This window comes from Euprymna scolopes, chromosome 35 (assembly GCF_053919585.1).
Source record: "Euprymna scolopes isolate OS-2025 chromosome 35, ASM5391958v1, whole genome shotgun sequence".
NCBI lineage: Eukaryota > Metazoa > Mollusca > Cephalopoda > Sepiida > Sepiolidae > Euprymna > Euprymna scolopes.
The window spans coordinates 35749565-35767942 of NC_136516.1; the positions used below are offsets into that span (position 1 = coordinate 35749565).

Genomic DNA, 18378 nt, shown 5'->3' on the forward strand with positions numbered 1-18378 from the left:
TTGTGGATGCATCGGGCACAGCTGTAGTTGCAGTGTTGCAACAACAGCACCAACAACAACTACAACCCCTCGCATATTTTTCGAGGCAGCTGCAACCGGCAGAACAACATTACAGCACATTTGACCGCGAACTTCTGGCTATGTACCTCGCAGTGAAACACTTTCAGCATTCACTCGAGGGCCGACAATTTGTGATCTACACTGATCACCGTCCGCTTACATTCGCACTGCGTGCTAAGCCGGACAAATATTCACCTCGCGAAACTCTCTCACTTGGATTTTCTTTTGCAAATTACCAGCGATATCCAACATATCTCTGGGGGGCAGAACACTGCAGCAGATGCTTTATCCCATCTCCCTATTAATTCTCTGTCCTCACCTTCGGATATCGATTTACAACAAATGGCCTTAGACGAGCAAAGTCTGGATACATTGGATCTGTTGTCACCTGAATTTGCAACTTGCAAATTCGCGTATCTGCCCGTGCCTACTTCGGACACACAGATCATATGTGACACTTCAACAGATTCACCTAGACTATTTGTTCCCATGACTCATCGTAGAGCTGTCTTTGACACACTACACAATCTGGCACACCCTGGATGCAAAGCCACAGTGAAGCTGATTACAGCTAGATTTTTCTGGCCTAATATGAGGCATGAAATCACTGCCTGGACACGTTCCTGCATTTCCTGTCAGAAGTCAAAGGTGCACAACCATATCCGTACACCCTTGGGAACATTCAACACCCCAGATGCTCGGTTCAGCCATGTTCACATCGATCTGGTTGGACCATGGCCAGTCAGCCAGGGATTTACTTATCTCCTGACCTGCATAGACCATTTCACACGGTGGCCTGAAGCTATTCCGCTTAAGGACATTTCGGCTGAATATGTAGCGAGAGCCCTTATATCGGGCTGGATATCGTGCTATGGAGTCCTCACAACAATTACCACAGACCGTGGAGCACAGTTTGAATCCCACCTGTTCCAGGAACTTTCCAGGATTTTAGGGATCGAACGTATTCGAACAACAAGCTATCATCCAGCTTCGAATGGGATGATAGAACGCTTCTATCGACAATTGAAAGCTGCCTTACGTGCTTACCTTGATCAATAGCGATGGAGCGAATACATACCTGTTATCCTTCCTGGCTGTCGTGCAGCTATCAAAGAGAACCTGGGGTACTCTCCAGCCGAACTTGTCTATGGAGTACCTCTATCGCTGCTAGGTCAGATGCTGATCCCGATAGAACTAGGATTGTCAGATCCAGATCTGTTTATAAACAGACTACAAGCTTACTTTAGTAAGCTTCTACCCATGAAACCTAGGAAGCAGACCATAAAATCTTTGGTCCTCAAAGACATTTCTTCATGGACACACGTGTTTTTTAGAAAAGACTGTGTGAAAGCCCCTCTAACACTGCCTTATACGGGTCCTTATCGCGTGTGATCACGCACTTCTACACTTTTCACCCTGGGGCAAAAAAGAAACAGTATCTGTTGACAGAGTTAAAAGAGCTTTTCTTGGCTCAGAAACACAAGACACACATATCCCACCTACATTCACACAGCATACACCTGAAGTGAATACTGAAAATGATAACTATGTCACTACTACACATAGTGGCCGCCATGTACATTGGCCCAAAAAATTATGCAAAACTTTAGATTTAAACCCCTGTAAATTCGGTTTATTTAAAAAAAAAAATTTTTTTAGCTGGAACTTTCTATTCTCATTATCCCTTTATATATTCTTTCTTTGGCAACATAAACTTCCAGACATTACGTTGCCTTGTGTTCTGTATTTTTCTAAAGACTGCTCCCTTGTTATTTTTCTTCATCAGCTTTTCGCCTAAGCAGGGAGTGATGTAGCAGTTAACAAACTATTTACTATAGGCGGATCAATGCCCGGTGCCAAAGTGATTCGGCCACACTGACCAATCGGTTAGCAGGCCGCATTGATTTGAGCTGTCCCCTTAAGGACTATTTTTAGCCCTTTGGGATCTCAGCTGCGATCGTCAGAGAGACGTCAGCTAGCGACCTATACAGACCTCTCTCACTCACCTCTCCCATTGCTACTTGTTGACGACTGCAGTCTGATGGCAGACGACACCTACAAACAGACATTTACACTTTCTTTCTTTCTCTTCAGTTTGAGATACAATCTTGCCTTTTTTAAATAAACCCTTTATTATTGTTTTGTTAAAAGCAATGTCGTTTGGCCTTGTGTTTATTTAAGTAATCATTAGGAGAGAAATGCACAACATTTAAATTTAATGCCCGCAAAGGGAAAAATTTGCATCTAATTTTATTGTGAATAAAATCTCTTCTTCGTTTCAAAGCAAGGCCTTTATATTTTATTCTTTAACCCCCCCCCACACACCTTTTATTTCATGCTGTCATTTTTTTTCATGTTAGTTACTTTAGCGCAGAATTTATCTGGAAGCAAGATAAATTTCCAACACCCTCAAAGATAATTCTTACTTGAGAAAAGAAAAATTTTCTCAGATTTGAAGGATTTGCCTCACACAGAGCAGAAAAGATTAAGTATCAGAACAGATACTACACTCCTATTTATTTTCTTTCCCATGTGACACAAGGTCGTTTTGAATGTGGGGAAATATCCAGCTCCTAATCCAGGGTACTCTGGATTAGGAGCAAAAATTAAAAATTGCCATAGTCTAAAAGGGTTTCTCCTTTACTGACTAAGTACAAAATTAACTGAGTGTATCATCAGAACAGATACTACACTCTGCCTGCAGCTAAATGACGTATCAGTGTGAAAATTAAATATAAATTTCTTGCAATTAAGTTTCAAAATTCTTAAAATGTTATTTAAATAATAAAAAAAATTATTAGACGTCATCGAATAAATTGTTTCGAAGTAATATAAAAAAAAGTAATTTATATATTTTACGGTAATCATTTAATAATTAAAGTTTATGAAATTCCAAAAAACGGAAGTCATCCCGCAGTGAAGGGAACGCAATAAAATTACCCATAATCCTTTGCGTCTTCCTCTTAGATACGGTGCCGAATTAAGGTAAGCCACTTGCATTTCATCGTCTTCTACAAAAAAGTTCAACGATTATTATTTCCAGTTTTAATAAAGCTTAATCGATTTCTTATTAAATTTAATTACCTTAATGCCTATTGATTAGTAAACTGTATATTTGATTAAAAAAGGAATCGATCTTTTGTGATTTTTCTTTTTACTGAACGTTGGACCCTCGAATGGGTCTTGTTTTTGTAACGACTGACTGCTTACGTGGCATTCATTTTACACTTGTGTTTTTGTTTTAAAGGATTTATTTTGATGTCCGGATTTTTAACAATTTTGTGTAGGTTGAAAAAAATATTTCAGTTTTAATAAAAAAAATAAATTTAATTTTTGTTAATAAAAGAAAAGGGTGCTAGTGCACTTACTGATCCGCGCTATTTTTTTTTTTTTAAATCGTATTTCCAAGTTTAATTAAAGTTTTATGATATGTATTTTTATTCAATTGTAAGGTTAAAGTATAGAATAGGTACAAAACACCCTCCCCATGTTAAGAATGGCTTTTTAAATAATAACGTTATTCTTGCAGAGTGCACTACCAAGAAAAGAAAGGTCGTTTCTTCCAATAATGCCATGTGAAATAAATAATGCACGCACGCCTCTTTTGAAACAAAAAACACTTCCATATGAAATTATAATTTTTCGATTTCCGGGTTTATTTTTTTAAAATTCTTTCTTTATTTGTTATGATGATATTCGGTAATTGTGCAGAATACGAACCGTGCCATTTTCTTTAGATAAGATTTTCAAGTTAAATCCAGATTTTACGGTATATTTCTATTAAATTGTTAGGTAAAAGTACAGAATAGTTATCAAAGCCCCTCCTCTCCTCCATGCTAAGAATGGTTTTCTTAATGGGTTCTCATGTAGCTGAGGTCTCTCTGATTCTACTTTCGCTTTTACTTGCTCACATGCTCCTATTCCGAATTTGTAACGGTGGCCGACATTGGTGAACTTTTTTTTTTTTTTTAATGTTTAACATATTTCAAACTGATATAAATTATTGTACAGTAAAAATAAATTAAAACAAAAATAATTTGATGGGTTTGTACACATAGATTCGAAAAAGTTGTCAGAAAACAAATATATAACAAATAAATGTTACCAAAGGCAAGACGTTACTTTTCTACCTAACTGGATAATTTTTTTAGTGTTTTTATTTAATGTAACATGTTTATTCAGCTCGAAAAACATAGTGTTTACCGATGTATCGGAAAATTTAAAATGGCGGCCGACTCTCTCTTTCACACGGTAAGTTTGGGAAAAGGAGTTAAAAATAAAAAAAACTAGACAAAATACTGTTAGAAACTATCTCAATATGTTACCGTGACATAGGCTGACATATATTCGGTGGGTTTCTATGTCACGGTAACATATTGAGATAGTTTCTAACAGTATTTTGTCTAGTTTTTATTTTTAACTCCTTTTCCCAAACTTACTGTGTGAAAGAGAGTCGGCCGTCATTTTTGACTTTCCAATACATCGGTAAACACTGTATGTTTTTCGATCTGAATAATCATTTTACATTAAATAAAAACACTAAAAACATATCCAGTTAGGTAGAAAAGTAACTTATCTTGCCTTTGGTAACATTTATTTGTTATATATTTTTTGATAACTTTTTCGAACCTGTGTACACAGTAATACAAACCTAATTTGATTTCAAATTATTATAATCAAGTAATAATTCCATTTTTACTTGATTGATCTAAAGTTATTTTAGCAAATTACCTAACAATTTAATAAACAAAAATATCGCAAAAATAAAACTGAATTTAACTTAAATACTATGAAAAATAGCTTTTTTAAATTTAGTAAAAAAAGTAAAAAAAAAAATGGAATTTTTACTTGATTAAATAATTCTGTACTTGAGTTTAATCAAAACCTTAAATGAAAATATTGAAAAAAATTAAATTGTACGTACTTGTTATGAATTAATGATTCATTAAAAAAAAAAATCACTTAATTTAATTAAGTAGGTTTTTAGAGGAGAATTAAATTTTAATGAGATCGATCGTATCGCGGACATCTTGCCTATTTAAAAATATTTTTGCTGCTAAGGCAGAGTGATCTGCGCTATTTTTTTAAAATTGTATTTCCACATTTAATTAAAGTTTTTAAAAAAATTTTTTTTTTATTCAATTGTAAGATTAAAGTACAGAAAAGGTACAAGACACCTTCCCCTCCGCATGTTAAGAATGGCTTTTTAAATAACGTGGTGCTAGTGCACTTACTGATCCACGCTATTTTTTAAATCGTATTTCCAAGTTTAATTAAAGTTTTCTGATATGTTTTTTATTCTACTGTATGATTAAAGTATAGAATAGGTACAAAACACCCTCCCCATGTTAAGAATGGCTTTTTAAATAACGTTATTATTTCAACACGGATCAATAAGTGTGCTAGTACCAATAACGTTATTATTCACGCACGGATCACTCTCTGCATGAGTACCAAATTTTTTACAGAAAAAAAAAATGTTAATGAGATCGATGGTGTCACGTCCATCTTGCGTATTTTGTGAACAAGGAGGGGGAGCGCCAGGGGAGATAATTCCATCATCCCTTAAAGTTTGTTAAAATTTGATGAGATGATTTTAAAAGTAAAAAATAAAAAAACTTGTGCACCACCACCGAGAATTGAAACCAAAACGTCCAGCTTATGATTTACTTTTTCCTTTGACATCAATGACTGAGGTATGAAGACATGTTTGCTGCATGGCTAAAAATTAAAACAGGAACCAATAGCTATTACGTTATGCATGCATATCGTAATCCTATCATTCGACCTTCGCCTGCCAAATTTCATTTGTTTTGTTTTTTTAATTTTCACACATTTGAACAGATTTTCCCAGCTAAAACCCAAATATAAAGTTTCACATGGGTTCGAATACCTTATATATTAAGTTTCATGTCTGTAGACCCAAAACTGACAGGAGTTTGGTAGACCAAAGTTTTTTTTTTTTTTTAACAAATGTATATATGCATACATAAATATATAAAGAGGTTTGTGTTTATTATAACCTTTGTACACAAATATTACTCAAGTAAATATGTAGAATATCTGCATGAATATAATTACACGTAATAGTTAACTAAAGATGATCATTCCATAAGAAAACTGAAAAAACTAATAGGAAATTAATTTAAAAAAAAATTAAAATATAGTTAAATTAGCTAGATCTTTTAAAGCTATAGGTAAATTAGCTAGATCTTTTAAAGCTATAGGTAAATTAGCTAGATCTTTTAAAGCTATAGGTAAATTAGCTAGATCTTTTAAAGCTATAGGTAAATTAGCTAGATCTTTTAAAGCTATAGGTAAATTAGCTAGATCTTTTGCAGATGAATGCAATTCCATAACTCAGATAACAAAGCTGTATTTTCTTCTATAATATTAATCTCACCTGTCTGTTTAAATGTATGCATGTATGTCTCGCAGAAACTTTCGACAGTGAAGACTGATTTTCACGAGATCAGTATCATTTTGAAGCTAGACCCTTCAGATGAGAAATATCGAAAAATTGTCCAGAAACATTAATTCCTTTACCCTCAACTAGGCACTTTTCTACAGGGAGGGTCGCTTTTTTTGCCGATACTTTTGAAAGTTATCCCCTCTTTTCGATTGTCTAGCTTTAATTTAAACCTACGTTACTTCTGGTTTGGTAATAGACACAACAGCAAACACGTCACATTTTTTTTTTTTTTTTTTTCACTTTCTTTTCCTCCTTCACGGTACCAGTTCGAGTCTGGCTGCCTACTATCACTTTTTTTTTTGCTCAACACACACCTCCAAGCACCCGGGCACTCAAATAGAAAAGGTTTTTTTTATATGAATATTAATACACACACAAAAAAAAAATTTATAGGAGTACAGATTTCTGAAGAGTTAGTAAAGTCAAAATGTTAGCAGTGTATTTTAATTTTATTTCTGTGCATCTTCAATTTCTTTTTCAGATCATGAATATTTTATTAGTGTGTTTAGTTGGGCTCCTCAGCTTCCATCTGAGTGGCGTGTCGGCAGCTGGGGAGGAGACGGAGAAGACGGCTCGCTTGCTCTCCACGAAAAATGTCATGAACCAATATTTGGTGGAAGGAAAAGATATCGTCATTGAATATAAAATCTACAATGTTGGTGACAGGTAAGAATGAAGGTGTATTCATCTATAAGGAATTATTGTACTACAGCTGAAGGACTCCATGTCTATTTCTAAATGTTCTTTTCTATCGCTATTATAGAAAAGTCACTGATTTTCGGACTGACTTCCTCATCTTGGTTGTTATAGTCACAATGTTTCGGCCGTTTTGCCCTCCGGCCTTCATCAGGTGTTTTGTATCGAACTGGGGAACCGTTTGTTAGGAGTCTCGAACTCAACCCTTTATTATTATTATTACGGGGGTACCGTGTTCGGACTCCAGCTAGGCTCTGGGACATAGTTGCTGATTCTCTGTTTTGAATGTTACTTTTCACTGCCTTTGTTCAGGATTGAACTTGGCACCTTTGGGTAACTGTAAACTTTGATACAACATCTAGGACCACTTGGCCATATGTCACTAGGAAAAATCTCAATCAATGAAAACACCTCATCTCAAAAATACAGACAATTACTATAAAAGTCACTGTGTGAGGGTTTTTATTTTTATTTTTTATACAAGTCATTACTTATCAAGGCCTGGAGGCCACTTGAAGGATAAGGGTTAATGAGTGTACGGTAGTCAGTGGGACAGTATCGTAGTAATCATTAGTAGTGGAAATTCGGTAACTTGGATTACTTAAGGGGATGGCTCCTCAAGAACTTGTTTACGTTGGACTTAAAGACAACCATATTGTAGTCGGTTGGAAAGCAGGGGAGCTGAAGAGAGTTCCGCAGGCGTGCAGTTCTAAGAAAGAAACTCTGTTCATGTAATTTATGTTTAGATTTAGGCTCAGATAAAGAATGGGAAATTATTGATAGTGGTTTTGGTTTCCGAAATTGCTGGGACGATTTTTTAAAAAATTTCACACAAATGTGGCTGGGAGTGTTCTTAGATAGGTTTTGTATAGGAATGTCTCCAATAATAGTGAAATTGATGATTGAAAACATCTGATTTAAAGAAGGAAGTTTGATTTTGACCAAAGTAAACACTTTTAGACAGCCTAACATCACAAGTGCGTTTGAGAAGTTTCATCATTGCAAAAACAGAAAGGCGCAGTGAATAAAATCAACAGTAGGTGTTTTTGATAAGACAGGGGCGTGTTCGAAATGAATGCTTCTGTTTAGAGCCCAATTGAATCATAATACTCGACTTTTACACTTTAAACTTTAATTCAAGCCATTATGTAAAAATAATTTTATAAAATCAACAGTAGGTTCTCTACAGCACAATGTAGACTACAATGTATTGTAGATTGTGTTGGGCTGATCACACCTTCCATTGTCAATGAGGTGATCTCTTTAGAGAAGTCATCGATCTGATTCCTCCTCGAGATTGGAAGAAGTGATGCAGCGACTAGCTAAAATCGTGGCTCAGAATGGTTAAGCAAGATACCAAAGAGATTCTGGGTCCAACAGTTTATAGTGTTCGCTGTTCGAACCGGGACTGGTTGTCGATGTCAGCATTGGCGATGGATCGCTGGGCTTGGTCATTTTTCATGCGAGATGCGATGAATTCATTGGAAGGAGCACATTTAACCAATTCAGGGTGAATGCCGCCCCAAGACAAGAATGTCTTGTAGACTAAGTCACTGCAGGGAGACGTGAAGCTTCTTCCCAGTGCACCGCAATAGACCCATAACTAAAGCAGGCAGTCAATCGAGTTGATTGAAAAATGGGTGATTTTACTGATTTTGATGACAAAGTATGGTAGAATAGAACATTTGTTAATCCTTGTTCCATCCTAGGTAACATCCGGTCTCCTTGCTAGTATACTTTAATGACACAAAATGTCTCTGAATTCATTCATCTTTGATTTTTTTTTTTTTTTCTACTATGCAAGTTGTATAAATATAAGCACAATTTTTGTATAGCTTAATATTTACTGTTCTTTTTTAGTGTGTGTGTTTTTCTGGTTATGTTATATCTCCTGTACTGATTTGATTATTATTTTATTTATTTGTCATTGCAGAACAATACCTGAATCAAAGTATTGTCTATAAGACTTCCTGTTATGGTAAAAAAAAAAAAACTATGTAATGAAATAGGTGTAAAAAAAAAAAAAAATAATCAAATAGGTGTAAAAAAAAAATGTAATGAAATAGGTGTTAAAAAAAAAATGTAATGAAATAGGTGTTAAAAAAAAAATGTAATGAAATAGGTGTTAAAAAAAAAATGTAATGAAATAGGTGTTAAAAAAAAAATGTAATGAAATAAGTGTTAAAAAAATGTAATGAAATAGGTGTTAAAAAAATGTAATGAAATAGGTGTTAAAAAAATATGTAATCAAATAAGTGTTAAAAAAATATGTAATCAAATAGGTGTTTAAAAAAAAATGTAATGAAATAGGTGTTAAAAAAATATGTAATCAAATGGGTGTTAAAAAAATATGTAATCAAATGGGTGTTAAAAAAAATATGTAATCAAATAAGTGTTAAAAAAATATGTAATCAAATAAGTGTTAAAAAAAAATATGTAATCAAATAAGTGTTAAAAAAAAATATGTAATCAAATAAGTGTTAAAAAAAATATGTAATCAAATAAGTGTTAAAAAAAATATGTAATCAAATAAGTGTTAAAAAAAAATATGTAATCAAATAAGTGTTAAAAAAAATATGTAATCAAATAAGTATTAAAAAAATATGTAATCAAATAAGTGTTAAAAAAAATATGTAATCAAATGGGTGTTAAAAAATATGTAATCAAATGGGTGTTAAAAAAAATATGTAATCAAATAAGTGTTAAAAAAATATGTAATCAAATAAGTGTTAAAAAAAAATATGTAATCAAATAAGTGTTAAAAAAAAATATGTAATCAAATAAGTGTTAAAAAAATATGTAATCAAATAAGTGTTAAAAAAAATATGTAATCAAATAAGTGTTAAAAAAAATATGTAATCAAATAAGTGTTAAAAAAATATGTAATCAAATAAGTGTTAAAAAAAAATATGTAATCAAATAAGTATTAAAAAAATATGTAATCAAATAAGTGTTAAAAAAAAATATGTAATCAAATAAGTGTTAAAAAAAATATGTAATCAAATAAGTGTTAAAAAAAAAAATGTAATCAAATAAGTGTTAAAGAAAACCAGGAAAAGTGTTATACAGTTTTTTATTTTAAATTATTTTTACAAAAATGATTATTTACTTAGGTGGTTTGATTTTTAGGATCAAATAGATATTTTACTTTATTTTAGAAATATAAAATGTTGATCAGAAAAATTTTATTTTACAGATTTTTTTTTAACTAAAACAAAGTCTTATATCCAATACTGTTTCTGTCATAATACAATTTTCTGCAAACTTCCAATTGGGTTTTATTAATTCTTTTTAGTATCATACCCAGTTTATTGACCATCTTTTTTACTATCCTCCTGTTGATTTCACCTTTGATTCTTGTCAAGCCAATTTTGAATCGATACAATTTCCTCCTTGAATATTCTCATTTTATTCACAATTGTTTTTTCTTTTCCAGTGCCGCAACTGATGTCAAATTGAAGGAAGAAGGCTTTCCTGAAACTGAGTTCAAAATTGTGCAAGGTTTCTTGGCTGTCCAGTGGGATAGAATTGCACCGTATCCTTTGTGAAGCTAATTTCTCTATTACAGCATTCACTTCTGGTCAAATTGATCCAGCTTCTTCTTTGGTCTACATCACATCTTAGAACCATGGCGACCCATGCACAGCAATCCTAATCAAGGTTGCATGAGATTGTTAACCAATCACGACTCTACAATCAAAGGTTGACCATCTGTGGACGTGAGACCTTGGCTAAGTCCTTGACAGTTGTTGCCTATGTTGTCAGCTGCTAACTGATATGTCTACATCACCTGGGCAGAGAGTGATGAGCCGAGGTGGACATATATTAGATATGGCTTGTGACTTGGTGGCTTTACCTGAATTCCACATGTGAACCAGATCTAAATTATTATCTGGGATTTTACCTTGTCACTGGAATTTGTTCCTAGGACCTTTTTATATCATTCTGTTCGCGTTTACTGGATACTGCAGGAAGTTGAGTGCATCTTTGAATTTGTACAGAATTTTGAACGCAACCTTTTATACAATGTACAGAGGTAGATTGTTCTTATTCGCTGGCTCCATATTCGTAGAGAAAGTTGATTAATAAATTTTAGGTTTTTGTCACAAATTTTTCCATATTAAAAAAAACAGAAAAATCTGTATGATATGTACCCATGATGCAACAAAAATATCATATTCCAAAAATTATGTAAATTGATCAAGTTTTATTTTAAAAGAGAATCAAATTTTAAAAGTAACCAAAGAACGGCTATGTTATCTGCTATTTGGAAAATAAAAACAAAACAAAGGGAGATAACTCAACATAATCCAAACTTGCAAGATTTATGTTGTAATGCCTACAAATTCCCATTAATCACTTAAAAATGATTTTCTTTATAAAAATAAAACTACTTGATCATTTGATATGATTTTTGGAATATATCCTCATTTCATCATGGCTACATCATATTAGTTTTTCCTTATTTTTGTTTTTTTTAATCTAAGAAGAATTCTGCACAAGAACTGTTATTCAGTTAGAAATTCTATATAGATTCCCGAGTTTAACAAAAAGATTCCCATGTTTCTGAATTTTTTTAGATGAAATTTGATAATTTGGGTTATTCGGACTGTTTGAGTTCAACAAGATACGCTGAAAGGTTGGAGTTTATATCTGACAAAACGTTTTGCAAATAACACTTAAGATGAGAACAATACAAAAGACTCCAAAGCTTGACAACCTGAATAAGTTTAGAAGACACATTGGCCAAAATATGAAAATAACTAAAATAAAACGGGTTTTGCCATCAGAACTTTTTTTTTTTTTTTTTTTTTTTTCAAATGATCAGGAAATTCTGAAATTCTGCATGGGTATGAACTTTGTAACAGAAGTAAATGAAATATGATTGACTGTTTTCTTATAGAGCTCATGTTGCACTGTGTGTGATATATGTTTATTATACAAAAATTACAGAACAAACAGAAGTGTTTCAGTGAAATCCTAATTTAGAGAGACCCAACTCATCAGACCGAAGAAAAGAAAAAAAGTGCACTGCCGCATTTTGGTCTGATAAGATGGGTCTCTCTAAATTGAGATTCCACTGAAACATGTATGCACATATGTAACCAATAATGCTGGTATAATAAACATACTATATACCGGTCTCTGTTCTCCGTTGAGCACTTTGTAATAATCACCCGGGTTTCAGTGGATCTACAGGAAACCAAGCTATACAACCATTATATATATATATATATATATATAAAAAATTTTTTTTTTTTTTTAAGGATTTCAACAGTGCTCTGTTATAAGGAAAAATCCGAAAATAGGAAGGTATTATGTTTTATTTACAGAAATTTTAGATGAGATAATTCATCGGTACTGTCGGTTTCAAACCTGATAATTAGGGATCGTTTTAGATATCCATATCGAGCTCTCTTCAGCCGATACTCATCTATCGGCTGAAGAGAGCTTGATATGGGTATCTAAAATGGTCCCTAATTATCAGGTTTGAAACCGACGGTACCGATGACTTCTCATCTAAAATTTTTGTAAATAAAACATTTATTGAAATGTTATACTGATTATGTATGGTTCTTTTTGTCTACACATTATTTGGGCAAGTATTTTTTGCTAGCCAATGAGACGAATGAATACACTGCCCTTCCCAAAGAGGAGATAATGCTTGGGAGGATAGTATCATTACAACAGAACAAATACATTATCCCCCCCCCTTTTGTTCCAGCTCTTTTGACTCTAGTGGTCTCCATCATCAATTCACTGTTGATATCTCAATGAATTTTAATGGAATGTGGTCAAACCAACTCTAAGCCCTTGATCCACGCAACGTAAATACTCCCAACTAACTCGACAAAAATCCCACCCCCTTCACTCTAGAGATCCCTAGATGCCGGAAAACCTACTCTAATAGTTTCTTCCGTTGAATTGCTAGATTTTGGAATTCCCTCCCAGGTCCCTGCTTCCCTGACATGCAGAAATTAAAGTGTAAAGAGGGTCTTGCTGCTCAACTCCCTACGTAGTGTCCGTGCAAATTTTGTCCCAAATACATACAAGTAGCACTGCGCCTGTTTGAAATAAGTAAAAAGAAAAATGTAGCATCTTATTCCAGCAGCTTCTTTCTAAGAATTGCAGGCTTGTGGAACTATTTCTACTATTTTTTCCTATCTTGGTCTTAATACTAGGGCATTTTCTGTTTTTGTGATAATCACCTTTTGTTCTTGTTGGTTTCTTAGATCAAGTGGCTTCATGCCATGTCTGGACCGTTTTTCAAACAAAAATATTTTCATTAAACACTTAGGTCTACATCTGAATCTAAAGTCTGTTTTAAAATTGTGGTTTGTTTTACATTTTTGAAAATTATGCACAAAGCATTTGAATTGGAATGCATTTTGTTTCAGTCTTTTTGAATCCTTAACTGATTTTCTCTCAGAAAAACCAATGTGTCGCATGCCATTGTGATGAAGCCCCTCAAATACGGCTTCGTAAACTTTACAGCTGCCGAACTGACCTATCTGCCCAAAGAAGATGCCACAGAAAGATTGGTAAGTCCAAATTTGTGATTCGTTTCTAAGAATTCATTATTTTGTAAAATTCAAGCTTTATTGCAAAACTAGCAGGCTGTCTAGCATTGCCTGGTCATAACATATGCTTAAATATGATATTTTGATTAATGCAGATTTTGTATTTATTATATTAGACCCAATACACAGTAATGATTTTTTTAAAAAATTTTCTTAAAAATGACTTGTGTGACACCACCGAGAATCAAAACCAAAACGTTTAGCTTACAATTTATTTTTTCCTTTGACATTAATGCCTGAGCTATGAAGACCTGTTTACTGCAAGTCTAAAAATTCAAACATGAACCAATAGCTATTAAGTTATGCATGAATATTCATAATGCTATCATTCGACCTCCATCTGGCAAATTCCATTTTATTTAATTTTCACACTTTTGCATTGATTTTTCCCCTAGTTGAAACCCAAATATAAAATTTCACATGGGTTCGAATACCCTTTATATTAAGTTTCATCTTTGTAGGCCAAAAACTGACAAAGGAGTTTGGTAGGCAAAATTTTAAAACATATATGCATACAAATATATATAGAAAGAGGTTTTCGACTATAACCTTTTTACGCAAATATTACTCAACTATAAATCATGTAGAATATCTGCATGAATATAATTACATAATAGTTAAGTAAAGATGATCATCCCATAAGAAAACTGAAAAAAAAAACTAATAGGGAATTAATTAAAATTAATCTTTAAAAATATGCAAATTAGCTGGATCTTTTGCAGATGAATGCAATTCCATGACCCATATATAACAAAGTTATATTTTCTTTTAGAATAAATGGAAAAAAGGGTTTTTAATATGAATATCAATGAAGGCAAAAAAAACAAACAAATTTATAAGAATATAGATTTGATCTGTAGTTGTTAGAAACTGATTAAGCAAGATTCCTTCAATTTCAATTTTTTAACTCCCTTTTTAAATTTGATACATTTTCTAGAATCAGTTATGTAATGGATTTTGTTCAAAATTAAATTAAGGATTCCAGATATAAGGTTTAGTATCATATTCTGATTAATATTCTAAGGCAGGATTTCCCAAATTTCAGGACACTTTCGAGCCACTGAGCAGAGCAAAGTTTTTTCACAAAGCACTAACAAGATAATTTCTAAAATAAATATAAAAATCATTAATTTCAAATTTTAACTTATACTTGTTCATTAGTTGTTTCTGTTCGTGGTTTTACTTTATTTTCATGTTTGCAACCATTTTTAGTTTTTGATTAATAAGTTGTTGCATTTTTTGTTAATTCAGTTTTTATTTAAGTTTTCATGAACCATCCTGAAACTCTTTACACCTGTAGTTACATATCATCTTTTTCCAGTAAAAAATTAAATGTCTGCAGCCATTTTAATTTTTCCATATAAAGCATTTGGTCCTTTTTAAAAAAAGCCTTACTCATGGAGCCCTGGGGCTCCAACTTTGGGAAACCCTCTAAGGGGGTATGTGGTACAAAATTTGTGTTCATGAATTGATTTTAGTTGTCCTAGGGCAGGTATTCTAGTATCTACGTCCATTTTTTTTAATCTTTTAATATAGTTTTTCAATATTTTATTTTTCCGTTCATACATTCTTTTCGATTTATCTGTTCATCAATTATCTTCCAGCTGACTATGTTTTGAAATTTGCTTTTGATGTTGGTGCTAGTTGGAATGAAAGCACACGCGTTAAAGTTTTAAAAAATTGCAGTCAAATGACTGAGGCTTCATGTGAAAGAATGCTGCCTGAATATAAAATTTCCAATATTTTCAATGTTTTTCATTTTGATTATTTTTACTTATTTCTATTAATTTTTTGACAAAAAAATGGAAGACTTCTCAAAAAAAATTACAAAACTGCCTTTATGCTTCTTACACCATTTATAATTCTGAATATCTATCTGATATCAAATATGTATAATTAGAAAATCTGACCATACTCTCAGAAATTAAAGAGGGTGCATATTTGTGCAGTGCGTATGGTAGAAAAGTTTTTGCCATCCTTTGAGTTAGGAAATGTTAATGGTGGTTTAAAAAAAAAAAAAAAGCTATCAATATCAGAATAGATGAATTTGTTTTCAATTTTTAATCTTTCATTAAAAAATCTCTTGATCGCAGGTTGGCTACACGAGTGCTCCAGGAAAAAGCGGTATTATTAATCAGAAGGATTTTGAAAGAAGATTCTCCCCACATGTGGTAAGTTCCGCAGATGCAGATTTAAAAAAAAAATTTTTTTTGTTTTTTACTCTCAGCTTAGGTGGGGGCTGTGCAAGTGGGCAAATTATAGACTAATATACCAAGGCCAGAAAGAAAAACCATTTATAGATGATTTGTTATTCCAGGGTTTTAGATACTAGCAGGGTAACCTGATACTGCCCGGGAATAGATGAGAATCAACAAATGTTCCATACTTCCAATAATTTTATTGTCATCGAAATTGGTGAAATCGACTATTTTTCAACTAAATCAATTGTCTGCTCTAGTCAAGAACCCACTGTGGTGCACCATGAGGAAGCTTCATGTGTTTCCTCACAATAATTAAGTTTACAATATATTGTAGTCTACATTGAACTAGAGAATCCACTGAGTTTATAAAATTATTTTTATTTAATGGCTTGAATTAGTTTAAAATGCAAAAGTCAAGTATCATGGTTTAATTGTCCTCCAAATAAATAAAATTGAACCTACCTGTCTTATCAAAGAACCTACTGTTGATTTTATAAGCTGGACTCATTTGCTTTGCATGATGAAAATATAATCTCAAATACACTTGTGAGGCTGTATAAGAGTATTAACTTAGGTCAAAATTGAACTGTTTTTTAATCAAATTTTTTTATTATTAATTTCCGATACTTATCAGAGGCATACCAATCTAAGAACACTCCCAGATACAAAGTACATTTGCATGAAATTTAAATATAATTTAAATATTGTAGCTGACCTGGCAAAAATAGCTGCTGTATCTAATTATATGCTGGTGGGTCTCTTAAAATAACAAAATTTCTCATTACCTCATATGCAAATGAGATGCTGCTGACTTGAATAAAGGTTTTTTTTTGTTGTTTTTTTTTTCAGATAGGGTGGGGCAAATTTGAAGTTGTGAGATTGGAAAGCAGTGTGACGAATCTATATATCTATAAAAGTGAAAGTGTCTGTGTATATTTCCCTACACAATAACTCTGTCAATTTTAAGTCTACAGACTCGAAATTTGATATACAGGGTATTGAGATTTGGGAAAATCTTTGTAATCGGTTTTCAGCCAGAAATTTGGCTGTTAAAGGGTCAAAGTTCAACGATTTAACCTTTGAGAACTCTACCAAACTCCTCTGCCAATTTTGGGTCTAAATTTGTGCCCAAAACAAATGTTAAGGGTCATAATAGGGGTCAAAGTTTAAAAAAAAAAAAAAAAAAAATTGACTGCTGCAGTCTCTACCAAATTACTCAGACAATTTCTGGTCCAAACATTTGAAATTTTACATAAAGGGTATTCAGAAATAGGGCAAGCTTTTTTATCGGTTTGGATCGAAAATTTGAGCTACCAATATATAAATGTATGTTTGCATGTCTGCCTAAAACTTTCGATAGGCGACTGATTTTCACAAGATCAGTATCGTTTTAAAGTTTGGCCTTTCAGACAACAAATACTGAAAAATCGGCTAAAAACATTAATTTCTTCACCCTCAACTGGGCACTTTTCTACAGAGAGGGGTCGCTTTTTTTGCCGATATTTTCAAAAGTCATCCCCTCTTTTCGATTGTCTTGCCTTAATTTAAACCTACGCCACTTCCGGTTTGGCAGTGGTCGTAACAGCAAAGACGTCACTTCACCCCCCCCCCCCCCGTTCTTTTCCTCTTTTGCGGTACGGGTTCAAGCTTGCCTTCCTCTTACCACTTTTTTTTTTTTTTGTTTTTTGCTCAACACACACCTCCAAACACCCGGGCAATACCAGGCACCCATGCTAGTTTAACTATAAAAATTGCTAGTTGAAAGTACAAAATAGTTAACAATTTAATATTTAACCACTATTTTAAAATTGTCATTATTTTTGTACCAAAATATTTTTAAAAAATCTCAATTAGGTGCATGTTAGAATTACTTTGAGCCTACTCTTGGCCTGCTAAATGATCAGGACATCTGATGAAAGCATATTGATTTGGAAAAGGGCCTTTTTTCACCACTTATGAAGGCCTGAAGGATATTCTATTAAATAACTATTTATTAAATATAATGTATAAATAAATTTCTTTTTCTTAAATTTCAGCTCGATTGGTTGGTGTTTGCCATCATGACTCTGCCGTCTTTGGGAATTCCTTACATGCTTTGGTACAGCAGTAAACGGAAATACGACACAATCAAGCCAAAACGAAATTAAGGATTTATTTAGTTTAATAAACTCAATTTTTTTTACAATTTTCGTTTTTTTTGTTTTTTTTTTTTTTTTTTTTGTATTTACAATCACTGATTGAAATGAAGAATTTAATTGTTTCATTTCCTCTTCATTAAAATTTAAAACTTTACACTTTCTCTAATATCAGTAGTAAGGGAACATTCATTATAGAAAGTTATGCTGTGTGTGTTTTTTTTTTTTTTTTT

The 18378-nt window shown here is 32.7% G+C and overlaps 1 protein-coding gene across 2 annotated transcripts; it reads left to right on the forward strand.

The window, feature by feature from the left end:
• The first annotated feature begins 2918 nt into the window (after window positions 1-2918).
• LOC145259814 (translocon-associated protein subunit beta-like) lies at window positions 2919-18193 on the forward strand. Of its 2 annotated transcripts, none has more exons than XM_080117614.1 (6): window positions 2919-3045; window positions 7014-7198; window positions 10665-10763; window positions 13659-13770; window positions 15903-15980; window positions 18047-18193. In XM_080117614.1, the coding sequence occupies exons 2-6, from the start codon at window positions 7017-7019 to the stop codon at window positions 18155-18157; spliced, it is 582 nt and encodes a 193-aa protein (XP_079973740.1). In that variant the 5' UTR covers window positions 2919-3045; window positions 7014-7016; the 3' UTR covers window positions 18158-18193. The 2 variants fall into 2 exon arrangements, with proteins under 2 accessions (XP_079973740.1, XP_079973741.1); XM_080117615.1 differs by having other exon boundaries at window positions 3043-3343.
• The last annotated feature ends 185 nt before the right edge of the window (window positions 18194-18378 follow it).

What these genes read in the sequence shown, in the direction of transcription:
- LOC145259814 (XM_080117614.1), top strand. Translation starts at nt 7,017, where the DNA reads ATGAATATTTTATTAGTGTGTTTAGTTGGGCTCCTCAGCTTCCATCTG. An exon ending in CAGTGGGATAGAATTGCACC is followed by an intron (nt 10,764 to 13,658) that starts GTATCCTTTGTG and finishes ATTTTCTCTCAG; the next exon opens with AAAAACCAATGTGTCGCATG. An exon ending in AAGATGCCACAGAAAGATTG is followed by an intron (nt 13,771 to 15,902) that starts GTAAGTCCAAAT and finishes TCTTGATCGCAG; the next exon opens with GTTGGCTACACGAGTGCTCC.